Source organism: Salmo salar, chromosome ssa10, assembly GCF_905237065.1.
Source record: "Salmo salar chromosome ssa10, Ssal_v3.1, whole genome shotgun sequence".
NCBI lineage: Eukaryota > Metazoa > Chordata > Actinopteri > Salmoniformes > Salmonidae > Salmo > Salmo salar.
The window spans coordinates 122835478-122855140 of NC_059451.1; the positions used below are offsets into that span (position 1 = coordinate 122835478).

Below are 19663 nucleotides of genomic sequence, written 5' to 3' on the forward strand. Positions count from 1 at the left end.
GGCCGCAGGTATTCGGGTCCCTAATACTGTATTCACGTAGCTATTTTTTAAAATATATATATGAACATTTTTTTTTTCTTTCGGTGGAGCAGCTAGCTTCCATTCGTTTTATACATTTTGCCATTGGGGAAAGAGAAAAATGTTGGTGTTTTAAAGCTAATCTCATGCCATTCTACACATTTTGCCATGAGGCTGAGAGAAAATGTTGCTGTTTAAAAGCTAATCTCATGCTATTCTACACATTTTGCCATGAGGCTGAGAGAAAATGTTGCTGTTTTAAAGCTAATTTCCTGCAATTAAACACACTTTAGCCATGGGACAGAGAGGAAAATGTGCACCTGTATAGCTCATCTCATGCTATTCTACACATTTTTCCATGAGGTTGAGAGAAAATGTTGCTGTTTTAAAGCTAATGAAAGCTGAAATTTAGCTGCGTTGACTAATAAATAAACAATAAACTAATAAAGCTGTCTTGTTTGCTAAATGAACAAATGAAGTAGTCGGAGCATTGGCGCATATAGCCATAGAAGCACAGTGACATACTGAATACCTCAATCTAGTCATATTCATGGCTTATTAGGGGATGTGGCTTTCAGTTAGTTATTTTTGGCAACCCATCCTACGAGAGTGAATGTCATTCTAGGTCATCTGTTCTGTTATATTTAATCAAATCTGACTAACCCAGTGTACTGCTTGCTATCAATTCTATCTAATGGTTTTTGCATGTTTAGGTAAAAAGACAAATAATGTCCTGTTTGGAACACAGAACATATACAGTGTACATATATATACATATATATATACACCCATGCCTCCGCCCCTGTAATGTACAATATCAGAGGTTTGCTCAGAAAGCTTACTCCTGACTGTTGCTGTGATTCACATAGCAGTGTGTGTTAGTATCCCCTTCCAACTAAATTACCCAGCAATGAGACTTCTCAACCCCCTCCTCTCTCCTAGGACTAGAGAACATGTGTTCTGTCCCCCTCCTCTCTCCTAGTACTAGAGAACATGTGTTCTGTCCATAGTACCTCCTCTCTCTCCTAGTACTAGAGAACATGTGTTCTGTCCATAGTACCCCCTCCTCCTCTCTCCTAGGACTAGAGAACATGTGTTCTGTACATAGTACCCCCTCCTCTCTACCATTCTCCAGTAGTCTATGATCCTCCTCTCTACCGTTCTCCAGTCATCTATGATCCTCCTCTCTACCGTTCTCCAGTAGTCTATGATCCTCCTCTCTACCGTTCTCCAGTGGTGTTTCTCACCTGTTTGTAGTCCTTGTGCAGCTTCTTGTATTGGAACATGTTGCAGAGGACTGTTGCTGCTGCTTTGGATGCTTTCAGCTTCCCAGGACTACAAGAGAGACAACATGAAGACCAGGTTAAAAACTAGAAGGGTTATAAGAGAGACAACATGAAGACCAGGTTAAAAACTAGCAGGGCTACAAGAGAGACAACATGAAGACCAGGTTAAAAACTAGCAGGGCTACAAGAGAGACAACATGAAGACCAGGTTAAAAACTAGCAGGGTTATAAGAGAGACAACATGAAGACCAGGTTAAAAACTAGCAGGGCTACAAGAGAGACAACACGAAGACCAGGTTAAAAACTAGCAGGGCTACAAGAGAGACAACATGAAGACCAGGTTAAAAACTAGCAGGGCTACAAGAGAGACAACATGAAGACCAGGTTAAAAACTAGCAGGGCTACAAGAGAGACAACATGAAGACCAGGTTAAATACTAGCAGGGTTATAAGAGAGACAACATGAAGACCAGGTTAAAAACTAGCAGGGCTACAAGAGAGACAACATGAAGACCAGGTTATGAACTAGCAGGGCTACAAGAGAGACAACATGAAGACCAGGTTAAAAACTAGCAGGGCTATAAGAGAGACAACATGAAGACCAGGTTAAAAACTAGCAGGGCTACAAGAGAGACAACATGAAGACCAGGTTATGAACTAGCAGGGCTACAAGAGAGACAACACGAAGACCAGGTTAAAAACTAGCAGGGCTATAAGAGAGACAACACGAAGACCAGGTTAAAAACTAGCAGGGCTACAAGAGAGACAACATGAAGACCAGGTTATGAACTAGCAGGGCTACAAGAGAGACAACACGAAGACCAGGTTAAAAACTAGCAGGGCTACAAGAGAGACAACATGAAGACCAGGTTATGAACTAGCAGGGCTACAAGAGAGACAACATGAAGACCAGGTTATGAACTAGCAGGGCTACAAGAGAGACAACATGAAGGTCAGGTTCATTAGGTATGCGTAACTGGCTGTAAGGGAGTCAGGCGCAGGAGAGCAGAAGTCGGGTAGCCAAAGGAGCCTTTTATTTTGGCGAACAAACACACATGGCACTAAGAACACTAATCACAATATGGGTTGACATAACCCAGCGCAAACCAGTCTAGCGTGTACATACGCAAAACAACAGATAATTCCACACACAGACATGGGGGGGAAACAGAGGGTTATATACACGTCTAATACTGAGGGAATTGAAACCAGGTGTGTAGGAAAACAAGACAAGACAAATGGAAAAATGAAAGGTGGATCGGCGATGGTTAGAAAACCGGTGACGTCGACCGCCGAACGCCGCCCGAACAAGGAGAGGAACCGACTTCGGTGGAAGTCGTGACGAGGTTAAAAACTAGCAGTTGGACTTGAGATTCGCTGGAATGTTCTAAAGCAGGGTTTCTCAAGATGAAAGAGTTCAAGACAATTCAGTAAAAGCCACTTTAATTAAGATCCCAAAAGGACTTTCAGTTTGACTTTTCTTCATTCAGATCACAAAAGGACTGCCTTAGCTTTTTGTTGAAGACTTTCAGTTTGACTGTTCTTTCAAGACACAAGACAAAACTTAGTTCCCAGTAGCTAATACATAACTGGAATATTTACACACCAGGGACAGTAAATATGATATACCTGCTACCAATCAATATACCAGGGACAGTAAATATTATATACCTGCTACCAATCAATACACTGGGGGACAGTAAATATGATATACCTGCTACCAATCAATACACTGGGGGACAGTAATTATTATATACCTGCTACCAATCAATACACTGGGGGACAGTAATTATTATATACCCTGGGCTGATCAAGTAGACATTGTCCTAATTTGAGAGGTAAGCATCCTTATCATGGGAGTGAAATTAGGTATGTCTGAATTGTTTCGTTTCTACTCATTTATTTTTATTTAACCTTTTATTTAACCTTAATTTAACCAGGGAAAAAAATGACTATTTTTGGAGGGGGACCTGGCAAGATGTCAGCAGGAAGAAGCCAGTGTGTACACATTACAAGACAAAACATAAAAAATCACAATGGTCAACAAAATTATCCTATATCAGAGATTTACTCAGCAAGTGATTTTCTCTCCTCCAGTTTTAAAGTATTTTGCAACTTGTTCCAAGACCAAGGAGCATTAGAAGAGAAGGATATTTTTCCCATTTCAGTCATGGCCTCATAATACTACATCTGTGTGCTTGGGGCAGGGACAGACAGACAGGGCTGGGTAAATGCTAGGGAAATGTGTTACCACATTGTCTGAAAGGTGGTATAGAGTATGCAAATTGTATTCAGTATCAACTCCTCTTGGAAACACTGTCACTATGGGGACCAGTAGTGAAGAAGTGGCCATCTGAATGGCTGTCACTCATAATAACTGACCAGAAAAAACTCTAGGCACTAGTATAGCCGAGAGCCTGTATGCATACTAACAAGTCTAACTCCTCGCTGTTGCAGAACGAGACAGGGCTGTCCACTCTCGCCTTTACTATTACCATTCACACTCGAACCCTGGACATTTCCTGGTCAAATCACGTGGTCAGTAAAATCTTTTGTCACAACATTCCTACTCATTTTCCATATACCCGCTGTCATGGGCGTTCTTAATGGCCACCAGTTTCTATTAAACAGCAGGTTAAATACCAGCAGAAACACTGCTACCAATATTCCTCCCATTCCATACCCGCTGTCGTGGGGAGTTCAAATGCAACTCATTTACCCACTCCCACACAGGACAAAGATTTAAGATCAAGGTCCTGATTACCTGCATGTCCCCAAATGTTATTTACATGTTGAAATGTCCTTGTGGTCTGTCTTACATATGGAAAACCCGTAGGAGCCTTAAGACACGGATCAGTGAGCACCGCAGAAATATACGGACAGGGGAGACAAACAATCTGGTTACTGTTCATTTTGTACAAGCTGGACATCCTATTAGTTCTCTGAGATACAATGCAATAGAAATGGTCAAGATGTCCTGCAGGGGAGGGGACATTGAGAGGAAACGTCTTCAAAGGGAATCTTTATGGATCCATTGGCCTTAACGAGGAGTTTGACTTGAAAACATTTTTATAGTTTCAATATGTCTAAATTGTTTTTTTTTTTAAATATTATTGTAAATATTGATCACACTCTCTGTGTATGATCATATATTTTGATATATTGAATGTTAATATTGTTAAACTATGTTATAATATATTTTTTTAACCTCTTACATCTAGACGTTCCGCTAGCGGAACACCTGCTCCAATATCCAATGATAGGCGTGGCGTGAATTACAAATTCCTCAAAAATACAAAAACTTCAATTTTTCAAACATATGACTATTTCACAGCATTTTAAAGACAAGACTCTCCTTTATCTAACCACACTGTGCGATTTCAAAAAGGCTTTACAGCGAAAGCAAAACATTAGATTATGTCAGCAGAGAACCCAGCCAGAAATAATCAGACACCCATTTTCAAGCTAGCATATAATGTCACAAAAACCCAGAAGACAGCTAAATGCAGCACTAACCTTTGATGATCTTCATCAGATGACAACCCTAGGACATTATGTTATACAATACATGCATGTTTTGTTCAATCAAGTTCATATTTATATCAAAAAACAGCTTTTTACATTAGCATGTGACGTTCAGAACTAGCATACCCCCCGCAAACTTCCGGGGAATTTACTAACAATTTACTAAATTACTCACGATAAACGTTCACAAAAAGCATAACAATTATTTTAAGAATTATAGATACAGAACTCCTCTATGCACTCGATATGTCCGATTTTAAAATAGCTTTTTGGTGAAAGCACATTTTGCAATATTCTAAGTACATAGCCCAGCCATCACGGGCTAGCTATTTAGACACCCGGCAAGTTTAGCCTTCACCAAAATCAGATTTACTATTACAAAAGTTTGATTACCTTTTGTTGTCTTCGTCAGAATGCACTCCCAGGACTGCTACTTCAATAACAAATGTTGGTTTGGTCCAAAATAATCCATCGTTATATCCGAATAGCGGCGTTTTGTTCGTGCGTTCCAGAAACTATCCGAAATGGTAAATCAGGGTCGAGCGCATGGCGCAATTCGTGACAAAAAAATTCTAAATATTCCATTACCGTACTTCGAAGCATGTTAACCGCTGTTTAAAATCAATTTTTATGCAATTTATCTCGTAAAAAAGCGATAATATTCCGACCGGGAATCTCCTTTTCGGCAAACAGAGGAAAAATCACAAAGATGGGGGCGGCCAGTGCACGCGCCTAAGCCCACAGTCCCTTGATCGGCCACTTGAGAAAGGCGATAATGTGTTTCAGCCTGGGGCTGGGATGACGACATTCAGGTTTTTCCCAGGCTCTGAGAGCCTATGGAAGACGTAGGAAGTGTCACGTTAGAGCAGAGATCCTTTGTAATAGATAGAGATGGCAAAGAAGTTCAAGAAATGGTCAGACAGGCCACTTCCTGTAAAGGAATCTCTCAGGTTTTGACCTGCCATTTGAGTTCTGTTATACTCACAGACACCATTCAAACAGTTTTAGAAACTTTGGAGTGTTTTCTATCCAAAGCCAATAATTATATGCCTATTCTAGTTACTGGGCAGGAGTAGTAACCAGATTAAATCGGGTACGTTTTTTATCCAGCCGTGAAAATACTGCCCCCTAGCCATAACAGGTTAATCTCCTGTTTCAGGAAGTGATGTCACTGAATACTGCCCCTATATATAGGACCTTCCACCCCCACGTGGGATGTGAACGCCTGATGAAGACCTAAGGGTCGAAACGTTGTTATAAATAAATATCACCTGGGAGCACGAGCAGCAGTGTGCTGCGTTTTCCTTTCTGTTTTCCATGAGTTCTTGATGGCCACCCGTTTCTATTAAACACCAGGTTAAAACCTCTTCGGGCTAGGGGGCGGTATTTTCACGTCTGGATGAAAAGCGTGCCCAAAGTAAACTGCCTGCTACAAATTCCCAGAGGCTAGGATATGCATATAATTGGTAGATTTGGATAGAAAACACTCTAAAGTTTCTAAAACTGTTAACATTATGCCTGTGAGTATAACAGAACTTATTTGGCAGGCGACGAGGACAAACCATCCAGGATTTTTTTGTTTGTTGAGGGGACAGTGTTTTCAATGGGCTTTCTATGTGGATCTAGATTTCTAAGGCACTTGCTTGCAGTTCCTATCGCTTCCAATGGATGTCAACAGTCTTTAGAAATTGGTTGATGTTTTTCTTTTGAGAAATGAAGAAGTATGGCTGTTCAGAATGAGGGTTGAGTCTAGTGAACTGTTGTGGTTGGGGCGCGCGACCTGAAAGCTCGCTCCACTTTGTTTTTGTCCTGTATTGAACACAGTTTAACCTGTCTTAAATTTTATCGATTATTTACGTAAAAAATACCTAAAGTTGTATTAGGAAAGTTGTTTGAAATGTTTGGATCAAGATTACAGGTAACTTATTAGATATTTTGTAGTCATATTGTGCGAGTTGGAACCGGTGTTTTGTTTAATCAAACGCGCCAAATAAATGGAGATTTTGGATATATGACGACGGAATTTATCGAACAAAGGGACCATTTATGATGTTTATGGGACATATTGGAGTGCCAACAGAAGAAGATCTTCAAAGGGAAGGCATGAATTATATCGTTATTTCTGAGTTTTGTGTCACGCCTGGCGGGTTGAAATCTGATTTTCATGTGTTGGTATGCTGGGTGCTGTCCTCAGATAATAGCATGGTTTGCTTTCGCCGTAAAGCCATTTTGAAATCTGACACGGTGGCTAGATTAACAAGAAGTTAAGCTTTAATTTGATTTATTGCACTTGTGAATATATGAAAGTTAAATATTTCTAATAATTGTTTTTTGAATTTCGTGCTCTGCCATTTCACCGGATGTTGTGGAAACGTTCCGCTAGCGGAACCCCGACCCATAAAAGTTTAAAATACCAGCAGAAACACCGCTACCAATATTCCTCCCATTCCATACCTGCTGTCATGGGAGTTCTTAATGGCCACTAGTTTCTGCAGCCCGTCGAAGAAGGCGATGTCCCGGGCTGCGATGGAGCTGGATGTCACCAAGTTGTTCAACGTTCCACAGATGTTGACCACCACATCGCTGGACGGCTCCTTCTGCTGACCGTCAGCAGGCAGTTCGGTCACCAGGTTGTTCACTACCTTTGTGGCTGGAGAGAGGAACGTTTTATTGGTCGACCTGTAGTTGTGTTGTTGGTCTTTGCTCTAGCATGAAATAAATGGGTTTCCCCCCTATTCTGGTTTCGCCTTTATATGTCATTCAAGGACAAATTGTGACAAATTGTGTTCCAAATATGTAATGCAAATGTTCATGCAAATCTCACATTGCCATGAAATCAATCCCTAATTTACATGAAAGTCTGATTTCTGCTGAGATCTACTGTTCTCATGATGTCATGTTTAATTTTTTTATTTTTTTTTAAATAAACCATATTCCGCAACCAATTTCCCATCTGTGACAAAATTACAATTACTTTTATATTGAAGTGGGTCAAAGGTACTACTGCGTACACACATATTGTCTACGGTTACTGACCCATGGCGTTCTTGTCCTTGGCATGGCGTGACAGGTTTCTAAGGAAGCCTGTGAGGGATCTCAGCTCCAGGTCATTATCGGTCCTCAGTTTGTCCAACATCACAGGAAGCATCCTCTCCTGCTCCAGAGCCACATGACTCAGCACCTCCGCCCACTGAGGTAGGAGAGGGAGAGATTCATTGAAAGGCACGTCCAAGTCAAGAACACTTTAAATGCTGTATTTGGCCTTGTCCATAAACAACCCCTACCACCATAGGATTTGCTCAAATCCTCAGATCACCACAAGTGTCTGGGATAGGGCTTGTTTCTGGACAGAGTTATAAACCTGATCAATGTGAATGATCTGGCTTGGAGCTGCTCCCTCTCTTGGGACAGAGAGAAAGAGGTCATTCTACACTTTTAGAAAAAAGGGTTCCAAAAGGGTTCTTCGGCTGTCCCCATAGAAGAACACCCTTTGGTTCCAGGTAGAACCCTATTGGGTTCCATGTAGAATCTTCTGTGGAAAGAGTTCTACATGGAACCCAAAGGGTTCTTGAAAGGGTTCTCCTAAGCAGACAGCTTTCTTTCTAAGAGCATAGGACAGTGTTCCCAACCTACTTCAGTTACTGTACATTGTACCCCAATCACATCTTGCTCTGTCTGCTGAATTGCATTTACATTTTAGTCATTTAGCAGACACTCTTATCCAGAACTTACAGTAGTGAATGAATACATTTCATACATTTTTTTTCTCCGTACTGGTCCCCCGTGGGAATCGAACCCACAACCCTGGCGTTGCAAACACCATGCTCTACCAACTGAGCCACACGGGACCTATAGGCACGGGGAATTCTCAACACTCACCCTCTTGTCTCCTGCGGTGATGTTCTGCAGAGCCCCGGCTGCAGCCTCGCGGGTGGTGGAGTTGGTCTCACAGCCCTGCAGCACGCTGTTATACAGCCCCACTACCTGGGGGTGCCACAGCCACTCCAGACCCTTGGGTACGCGGGCCACCTCCGTGAACGTAGACATGTCCTGGTTCTTCCTCTGAAAGAAGGGTAAAGGGGTCAATGTGATAATACCATTAAGACAATTAAAGTTCAACTGCTAAACTGACAGAAGAACAAGAACAAAGAAGAACAACGACGACGACGGAAGAAGGAGGACAAGAAGACTATAAGAGGATTGACAGTGAGATACATACATCTTTGACTTTCTTGCTCTGAGGGGTAAAGCAACCAATGGCTTCGCTCCTGCTGGTTTCCTGGCCTCTGGTTGGTCCTTCCAGACGTAGCAGGGCTGAGGGCGGGATCTCACTGTACAGTTGGTAGGAGAGGTTCCTCAGGACACATAAAGCGTTCTCCACACCCTGGAAACACACAGAACAATGATTAGGTCCATACTCAAATGAGATTATCTGATGCGTGGTAAGGAGTCTGGTGTAAAATGCCTGCTGTGGCATCACCCAGGTAGAAAATTGTTGGTTGAGGTGAGTTTCCCCTTTCATTGCAAAGTGCTTTGAGCATCTGGAAAGGTACTATATATATATATATATATATATATATATATATATATATATATATATATATATATATATATATATATCCAATCAATAATGAAATTATTATTCTACAATGTGCTTGGCCTCACCTTTTCCTCCACCTTGCCATCCTGTACCGAGGCCTGGATGTATCCTACCAGGGCATCCACCAGACCGTTGGTCTCCCGCATCTGCCGTCTGGTCTTCTCATTCACTGAGCTCAGGTTCCTGGGGACAGGTTAGGGGTGGGATAGTCAAACATAAATCAGAGCTGACATGGAACTCTATAGTGCAGGTGAGAACAGTGTCCTTACCCTAAACGTAATGTGAAGAATGAGAAGAAGAAGAACAACAATAATAACAGGAAGTGTACTATACTGCAGTGAACTATAGTGTAGTGTACTATACTGTACTATAGTGCTGTACTATACTGTACTATAGTGTACTGTACTATACTGTACTATAGTGTACTATACTGTACAATAGTGTACTATACTGTACTATAGTGTACTATACGTACTATACTGTACTATAGTGTACTATACTGCAGTGAACTATATAGTGTACTATACTGTACTATAGTGTACTGTACTATACTGTACTATAGTGTACTATACTGTACAATAGTGTACTATAGTGTACTACAGTGTACTATACTATAGTGTATTATACTGTACTATAGTGTATTTTACTGTACTATAGTGTATTACACTGTACTATATGGTACTATAGTGTACTAGAGTGTACTATAGTGTACTACACTGTACTATACTATAGTGTATTACACTGTACTATGGTTTATAATACTATACTATACTGTACTATAGTGCACTATACTGTAGTGTACGATAATGTACTATATTGCACTATACTGTACTATCCTATAGTGTACTATAGTGTATTATACTGTACTATATTGTACTATCGTATACTGTACTATAGTGTACTGTACTATAGTGTACTATAGTGCAGTGTACGATAGTGTATTATAATGTACTATACTATAGTGTACTACACTGTACTATACTATAGTGTATTACACTGTACTATAGCTTATAATACTGTACTATACTGTACTATCCTATAGTGTACTATAGTGTATTATACTGTACTATACTATAGTGTACTATAGTGTATTATACTGTACTATACTATAGTGTACTACACTGTACTATACTATAGTGTACTATAGTGTATTATACTGTACTATACTATAGTGTATTATACTGTACTATACTATAGTGTATTATACTGTACTATACTATAGTGTACTATAGTGTATTATACTGTACTATATTATAGTGTACTATAGTGTATTATACTGTACTATACTATAGTGTACTATAGTGTATTATACTGTACTATACTATAGTGTATTATACTGTACTATATTATAGTGTACTGTAGTGTACTATACTGTACTATTTTATAGTGTACTATAATGTATTATACTGTACTATACTATAGTGTATTATACTGTACTATACTATAGTGTACTATAGTGTACTATAGTGTATTATACTGTACTATACTATAGTGTACTATAGTGTATTATACTGTACTATACTATAGTGTATTATACTGTACTATCCTATAGTGTACTATAGTGTATTATACTGTACTATTTTATAGTGTACTATAATGTATTATACTGTACTATACTATAGTGTATTATACTGTACTATACTATAGTGTATTATACTGTACTATATTATAGTGTACTGTAGTGTATTATACTGTACTATATTATAGTGTACTATAGTGTACTATACTGTACTATATTATAGTGTACTATAGTGTATTATACTGTACTATATTATAGTGTACTGTAGTGTATTATACTGTACTATATTATAGTGTACTACAGTGTACTATACTGTACTATATTATAGTGTACTATAGTGTATTATACTGTACTATATTATAGTGTACTATAGTGTATTATACTGTACTATATTATAGTGTACTATAGTGTATTGTAGTGTATTATACTGCACTATATTATAGTGTACTATAGTGTATTATACTGTACTATATTATAGTGTACTATAGTATACTATAGTGTATTATACTGTACTATATTATAGTGTACTGTAGTGTACTATAGTGTATTATACTGTACTATATTATAGTGTACTATAGTGTATTATACTATACTATATTATAGTGTACTATAGTGTATTATACTGTACTATACTATAGTGTACTGTAGTATAGTGTATTATACTGTACTATATTATAGTGTACTATAGTGTACTGTAGTGTATTATACTGCACTATATTATAGTGTACTATAGTGTATTATACTGTACTATATTATAGTGTACTATAGTATACTATAGTGTATTATACTGTACTATATTATAGTGTACTGTAGTGTACTATAGTGTATTATACTGTACTATATTATAGTGTACTATAGTGTATTATACTATACTATATTATAGTGTACTATAGTGTATTATACTGTACTATACTATAGTGTACTGTAGTGTATTATACTGTACTATACTATAGTGTACTGTAGTGTACTGTAGTGTACTATAGTGTATTATACTGTACTATATTATAGTGTACTATAGTGTATTATACTGTACTATATTATAGTGTACTATAGTGTACTATACTATAGTGTACTATAGTGTATTATACTGTACTATATTATAGTGTACTGTAGTGTACTATACTGTACTATATTATAGTGTACTATATTGTATTATACTGTACTATACTATAGTGTACTATAGTGTATTATACTGTACTATACTATAGTGTACTATAGTGTATTATACTGTACTATATTATAGTGTACTGTAGTGTACTATAGTGTATTATACTGTACTATACTATAGTGTACTATAGTGTATTATACTGTACTATATTATAGTGTACTATAGTGTACTATAGTGTACTGTAGTGTACTATAGTGTATTATACTGTACTATATTATAGTGTACTATAGTGTACTGTAGTGTACTATAGTGTATTATACTGTACTATATTATAGTGTACTATAGTGTACTGTAGTGTACTGTAGTGTACTATAGTGTATTATACTGTACTATATTATAGTGTACTATAGTGTACTGTAGTGTACTATAGTGTATTATACTGTACTATATTATAGTGTACTATAGTGTACTGTAGTGTACTATAGTGTATTATACTGTACTATATTATAGTGTACTATAGTGTACTATACTGTACTATATTATAGTGTACTATAGTGTACTGTACCTGAGACATCCGGTGGTGTTGCAGAAGATGTCAACCTCAGAGGGGCTCTGCTGGATGACCTCAGAGTCTCCACCTCCTGAGAGCGGGATCAGGATCCTCTCTGTGAGCTCACCTAGCGTCTCCTTGGCTAGTTTCTCCTTCAGGTTGTCTTTGGATGACAGGTTCCACAGAATACCTGACAGAAAACCCGGAGAGACATGCTCAGTAAAGTGGCCACAGGGTGGTTCGCAAACACGTCATAGAAAGCACGATTCTCAGCGGGCAAATTGCATCTTCATAACATACTTTTCTGGTTGTAAACTGGTCATCTACGTTTACTGCTCAACTGGTATCTTTTTTTTTTTTTTTAAAACAGGTAAATACGTCTTTTTGATGACAACATCAACTAGCTAAAACATATCTAGTGTGTTACCACTATGTCCAGTCTCGTAGGAACTAACCAAGCAGTCATTACAGCTCTCTACAGCCTGCCTTTCTCTCTCTCTCTTCTCTACAGCAGTTCCCCGTGGCTGTGTACCAATAAACCTGAACGTGTAGAGGTCCAGACAGGACTGTGAGTCATACAGGGTGTGGCAAAGGTCCAGACAATGACCTTGTTCTAACAACTTGACTAGAGAGAGTGAAAGGACTGTGAGTCATACAGGGTGTGGCAAAGGTCCAGACAATGACCTTGTTCTAACAACTTGACTAGAGAGAGTGAAAGGACTGTGAGTCATACAGGGTGTGGCAGAGAGAGAACACTACAGGTGGAGACAACTCCCTCCTATACACTCTGTACTCCACACACACACACGCACGCACGCACGCACGCCACGCACGCACGCACGCACGCACGCACACACACACACACACACACACACACACACACACACACACACCACCTTTTCATAGATGTGTATCATTCAGTTCCCATAAAGGGTAACGGGTCGTCAGCTCTCCACTCCCTCACCCCATACCGCAACCCAAGCATTCCTTATAGGGGCTGACAAACTCACTTAACCCCAGAATCTGTTGTAGAAAGCTAGGTGTTGAGGAGTTTCCTTTGTTTCCAATAGAGAGTTTCAGTTCAACCCTCAGCATGCTACCGGTCTAGACAGGAGGATGGAAAAGTTAAGATAGACTACAGAGAGGTAGGGACGTTAACTAGAGCAGAGAAAAGCCCTCAGATCTCAGCAATTCAACAAGGCCGCCAGTCCACCCATCACAGAACATTGACTCGGATGTGAATGCCAGTTCTAATCATTATATTTCCATGGAGTCAACTCGATTGAGAGGCCATGGTGTGAGTGACAGACAGGGCCCTCATACCTATTATTTCACCTGAAAGTTATTTCACCTGAAGTTATTTCACCTAAAGTTATTTCACCTGAAGTTATTTCACCTGAAGTTATTTCACCTGAAGTTATTTCACTTGAAGTTATTTCACCTGAAGTTATTTCACCTGAAGTTATTTCACCTGAAGTTATTTCACCTGAAGTTATTTCACCTGAAGTTATTTCACCTGAAGTTATTTCACCTAAAGTTATTTCACCTGAAGTTATTTCACCTGAAGTTATTTCACCTGAAGTTATTTCACCTGAAGTTATTTCACCTGAAGTTATTTCACCTGAAGTTATTTCACCTGAAGTTATTTCACCTGAAGTTATTTCACCTGAAGTTATTTCACCTGAAGTTATTTCACCTGAAGTTATTTCACCTGAAGTTATTTCACCTGAAGTTATTTCACCTGAAGTTATTTCACCTGAAGTTATTTCACCTGAAGTTATTTCACCTGAAGTTATTTCACCTGAAGTTATTTCACCTGAAGTTATTTCACCTAAAGTTATTTCACCTGAAGTTATTTCACCTGAAGTTATTTCACCTGAAGTTATTTCACCTGAAGTTATTTCACCTGAAGTTATTTCACCTGAAGTTATTTCACCTGAAGTTATTTCACCTGAAGTTATTTCACCTGAAGTTATTTCACCTGAAGTTATTTCACCTGAAGTTATTTCACCTGAAGTTATTTCACCTGAAGTTATTTCACCTGAAGTTATTTCACCTGAAGTTATTTCACCTGAAGTTATTTCACCTGAAGTTATTTCACCTGAAGTTATTTCACCTGAAGTTATTTCACCAGGTATGTTACTGAGAGAGAACACATTCTCTTCTTTCATTTTTTTGTTACCCCTTTTTCTCCCCAATTTCGTGGTGTCCAATTGGTAGTTACAGTTTTGTCTCATCGCTGCAACTCCCGTACGGACTCGGGAGAGGCGAAGGTCGAGAGCCGTGCGTCCTCCGAAACACGACCCAACCAAGCCGCACTGCTTCTTGACACAATGACCGCTTAACCCGGAAGCCAGCCGCACCAATGCGGTGGAGGAAACACCGTACACCTGGTGACCGTGTCAGTGTGAACTGCGCCCAGGCCCGCCACAGGAGTCGCTAGAGCGCGATGGAACAAGAACATCTCTGCTGGCCAAACCCTCCCCTAACATTTAAAATGTCCTGACCTGTGATGTTCTTGCGTAGCTCATCATCATTCTCCTTCAGAGCATTGATGAGCTGAGGAATTCCTCCCTCCTCGATGAGGGACATCTTGTTGTCCATGTTCTCATAGATGACGTTCCTCATAGCCCCTGTGGCGTAGCGAGCCACCTCCGGGTTCTCACTGTTGAACAGCCTCACCAGCTCTGGGATGGCCTTATATTGCCGCACCTAGTGATGGAAGAGAGAGAGAGAGAGAGGGACAACTCTGTAAGGTTCGGACTCAAACTTATGGTACTAATTCACTCCCTACCCTTTCCCCATGGCCCCAACCATTCAATGTTTTTGCAGGTCTGGAGAGGTGAAGACCAAAAGGGGAAGGGGTATAGAATTCATTGGGACTGTTAGTGAACCCTGTTACCCCTCCAACAAGAGGATACATAAAGTACTATCTGTAACGCTGCTAGTTAACAGAACAAGTTCCTACAACAGGAGTAGTCAAACCCTGTTTCTGGGGTACTGCAGGATTGTGTTCCAACTATGCACCACACCCGATCAACTGAGCTAATTGATCAGTTCAGTGATTACCTAAATTCCACACACCTGATCTTCCGGCGGCACTCTAGGAACCAGGGTTGCCTACTCCACCCCTGTCCTACAAGATACCTGTCTGTGATAAACTACTACACACCTGCTCGGAACAAAAGTGTGTCTGTCACGTCAACATGACCATATTCTTCGATAATTACTTAGATCACATGAACGCCTGCTGAACTGTGACATAAATCAAAGTTGAGACTTTTATAATAAACAGCTACGCCAAGATTGCCAGTTGATACACCTGGAGCACGCCTATGTGTTGATACACCTGGAGCACGCCTATGTGTTGATACACCTGGAGCACGCCTATGTGTTGATACACCTGGAGCACGCCTATGTGTTGATACACCTGGAGCACGCCTATGTGTTGATACACCTGGAGCACGCCTATGTGTTGATACACCTGGAGCACGCCTATGTGTTGATACACCTGGAGCACGCCTATGTGTTGATACACCTGGAGCACGCCTATGTGTTGATACACCTGGAGCACGCCTATGTGTTGATACACCTGGAGCACGCCTATGTGTTGATACACCTGGAGCACGCCTATGTGTTGATACACCTGGAGCACGCCTATGTGTTGATACACCTGGAGCACGCCTATGTGTTGATACACCTGGAGCACGCCTATGTGTTGATACACCTGGAGCACGCCACTGTGTTGATACACCTGGAGCACGCCTATGTGTTGATACACCTGGAGCACGCCACTGTGTTGATACACCTGGAGCACGCCTATGTGTTGATACACCTGGAGCACGCCACTGTGTTGATACACCTGGAGCACGCCTATGTGTTGATACACCTGGAGCACGCCTATGTGTTGATACACCTGGAGCACGCCACTGTGTTGATACACAATAGTTCTTATGCAACTAACAACTTCACCACTATTGAAGAATGTACAGTATGTCCTTTATATTCTGCTATGGAATACTGTAACAAACCGACTGGGATGCATGTCTGAGGGTTAGTCAGTTAGTTGTCTTTTCCACATCAGACAGAGGAAACATCACAAGAAGGAAACATCAGACAGAGGAAACATCAGACAGAGGAAACATCAGACAGAGGAAACATCACAAGAAGGAAACATCAGACAGAGGAAACATCACAAGAAGGAAACATCAGACAGTGGAAACATCAGACAGAGGAAACATCACAAGAAGGAAACATCAGACAGAGGAAACATCACAAGGAGGAAACATCAGACAGAGGAAACATCAGACAGAGGAAACATCAGACAGAGGAAACATCAGACAGAGGAAACATAACTGCATCGCTTCTTCTTTTTATAAGAAACATTTAATGTGTTGAAAATCCCAAATTGTTTGCATAGTCAACTTACACACAGCTCTGACACACACACACTTACCCCACCAGACATGCCACCAGGGGTCTTTTCACAGTCCCCAAATCCAGAACCAATTCAAGAAAACGTACAGTATTATATAGAGCCCTTATTGGATGGAACTTCCTTCCATCTCATATTGCTCAAATGAACAGCAAACCAGGGTTCAAAAAACAGATAAATGGAAAACCTATTCCCCATGGGTCCCAAATGGAAAACCTATTCCCCATGGGTCCCAAATGGAAAATCTAATCTCTATGGGTCCCAAATGGAAAACCTATTCCCCATGGGTCCCAAATGGAAAACCTATTCCCCATGGGTCCCAAATGGAAAATCTAATCTCTATGGGTCCCAAATGGAAAACCTATTCCCCATGGGTCCCAAATGGAAAACCTATTCCCTATGGGTCCCAAATGGAAAATCTAATCTCTATGGGTCCCAAATGGAAAACCTAATCTCTATGGGTCCCAAATGGAAAACCTATTCCCCATGGGTCCCAAATGGAAAACCTATTCCCCATGGGTCCCAAATGGAAAATCTAATCTATATGGGTCCCAAACGGAAAACCTATTCCCCATGGGTCCCAAATGGACAACATATTCCCCATGGGTCCTGGTTAAAAGCAGTGCACTATAAAAGGAATAGGGTACCATTTGAGAACCAGACAAAAAGGAAGTCTCCCTTATTACCTCGTTCTTGGCATCGTTGTTGTTGTAACATTCGTGTTGGATATAAGCTGCTCCCAGAACCTGCATTTCAGCATCGTCATCTTTCAGGTACCTCACCGCCGTGAGCATGTCCAAGTTATTAATCCTGTCCAATCACAAAGAGAACAATCAATCATCATGGCCCCGGGGACTCAATCTGATCACGCTGGTGGATTACGCAGCTCTTAAAGGCAATGTTACCGCGTTCATTTTAAGGAAAAACGCTGCAGATGTCGGCTCGTTTAAAAATTACATTTAAATGTCAAGCCCGTTATAACGTGTATCTATCGTGGATCGGAATGAATGAAAGCCACCTGCGAGCCAGGGACTAATCATCTATCATCAGCGCCCGACCTCACTAATGCTCTTGTGGCTGAATGGAAGCAAGTCCCCCTGCAGCAATGTTCCAACATCTAGTGGAAAGCCTTCCCAGAAGAGTGGAGGATGTTATAGCAGCAATGTTCCAACATCTAGTGGAAAGCCTTCCCAGAAGAGTGGAGGATGTTATAGCAGCAATGTTCCAACATCTAGTGGAAAGCCTTCCCAGAAGAGTGGAGGCTGTTATAGTAGCAATGTTCCAACATCTAGTGGAAAGCCTTCCCAGAAGAGTGGAGGCTGTTATAGCAGCAATGTTCCAACATCTAGTGGAAATCCTTCCCAGAAGAGTGGAGGCTGTTATAGCAGCAAAGGAGGGGGACCAACTCCATATTAATGCACATGACTTTTGAATGAGATGTTTGACGAGCAGGTGTCCACATACTTTTGGTCATGTAGTTTATCAAGACAAGCCTAGTCCTGGAATGAAAAGCATAGGCTACTCAATTGAGAATCACCTTTGAATTCGTTTTTTTTGTCCTACGTCCGGGAAACTGGCCCTCTGTGTATGACAGGGTTGTGGTCAATTACATTCAAAGGAAGTACACTGAAATGAGGCAAACTGAGGTAAAACTCAACCCTGGTGTCTAATTAGGTAAACTGAGGTAATACTTGAATCAACGTTGCCAGTCTAACTGACCAGCCAGGCCAACATGATTCACAGATTTCAGTGCCATGGTATAATTATGTGCCTGTGTGTATGGTAACTGATCTTAAGGTAGCAGCACCCCCCCATCTGCTGTGCTAACCGCTAGGCGCCAGCTGTTTGTGTGTGACATGTGAAGCCTGAAACTGTTGTGGTACCACACCCAAACCAGTCCTGTCACTAAGGGAGCAATGCAGGAGTCATCTCAGAATCCATAGCTATTGGGAAAGAGACACACATGGACGCACTTTCACACATTTTCACACTCTTTACATACTCTGCTGCTACTCTGTTTATTATCTATCCCAATTGACTAGTCACTTTACCCCTACCTACATTATATTACCTTAACTACCAACACTGCTGCTACTCTGTTTATTATCTATCCTGATTTATACTACCTACATTATATTACCTCAACTACCAACACTGCTGCTACTCTGTTTATTATCTATCCTGATTGACTAGTCATTTTTACCACTACCTACATGTAAATATTACCTCAATTACCCCGTACCCCTGCACATTGACTTGTTAGGTTAGATTACTCGTTAGATATTACTGCATTGTCGGAACTAGAAGCACAAGCATTTCGCTACACTCGCATTAACTATCTGCTAACCGTTTGTATGTGACCAATAAAATGTCATTTGAAAAATTTGATTTGATTTACCGGTATTCCTTGTATATCGCCTCATTATTGTTATTTTATTGTGTTACTATTTCCTTTTTTATTTGATGCTAATTGTTCTTACTTTTAACTCTGCATTGTTGGGAAAAGGGCTCATAAGTAAGCATTTCACAGTAAAGTCTACACCTATTGTATTAGGCATGTGACCAATAACATTTGACCAGTAACATGTGACCAATAACATGTGACCAATAACATGCGACCAGT

The 19663-nt window shown here is 40.3% G+C and overlaps 1 protein-coding gene across 2 annotated transcripts in view; it reads right to left on the minus strand.

The window, feature by feature from the left end:
- The window catches only part of LOC106561813 (plakophilin-3), a 51757-nt gene that overhangs the window by 6299 nt on the left and 25795 nt on the right, over positions 1-19663 (minus strand). For both annotated transcript variants that reach the window (XM_014126061.2, XM_014126060.2), the window contains 9 exons: positions 17727-17850; positions 15113-15317; positions 12621-12795; positions 9494-9611; positions 9048-9212; positions 8708-8890; positions 7865-8018; positions 7283-7478; positions 1266-1353 (listed from right to left, as the gene is read on the minus strand). In XM_014126061.2, coding sequence (XP_013981536.2) covers positions 1266-1353; positions 7283-7478; positions 7865-8018; positions 8708-8890; positions 9048-9212; positions 9494-9611; positions 12621-12795; positions 15113-15317; positions 17727-17850 — 1408 coding nt within the window. The remainder of the gene's footprint in view (positions 1-1265; positions 1354-7282; positions 7479-7864; positions 8019-8707; positions 8891-9047; positions 9213-9493; positions 9612-12620; positions 12796-15112; positions 15318-17726; positions 17851-19663) is intronic.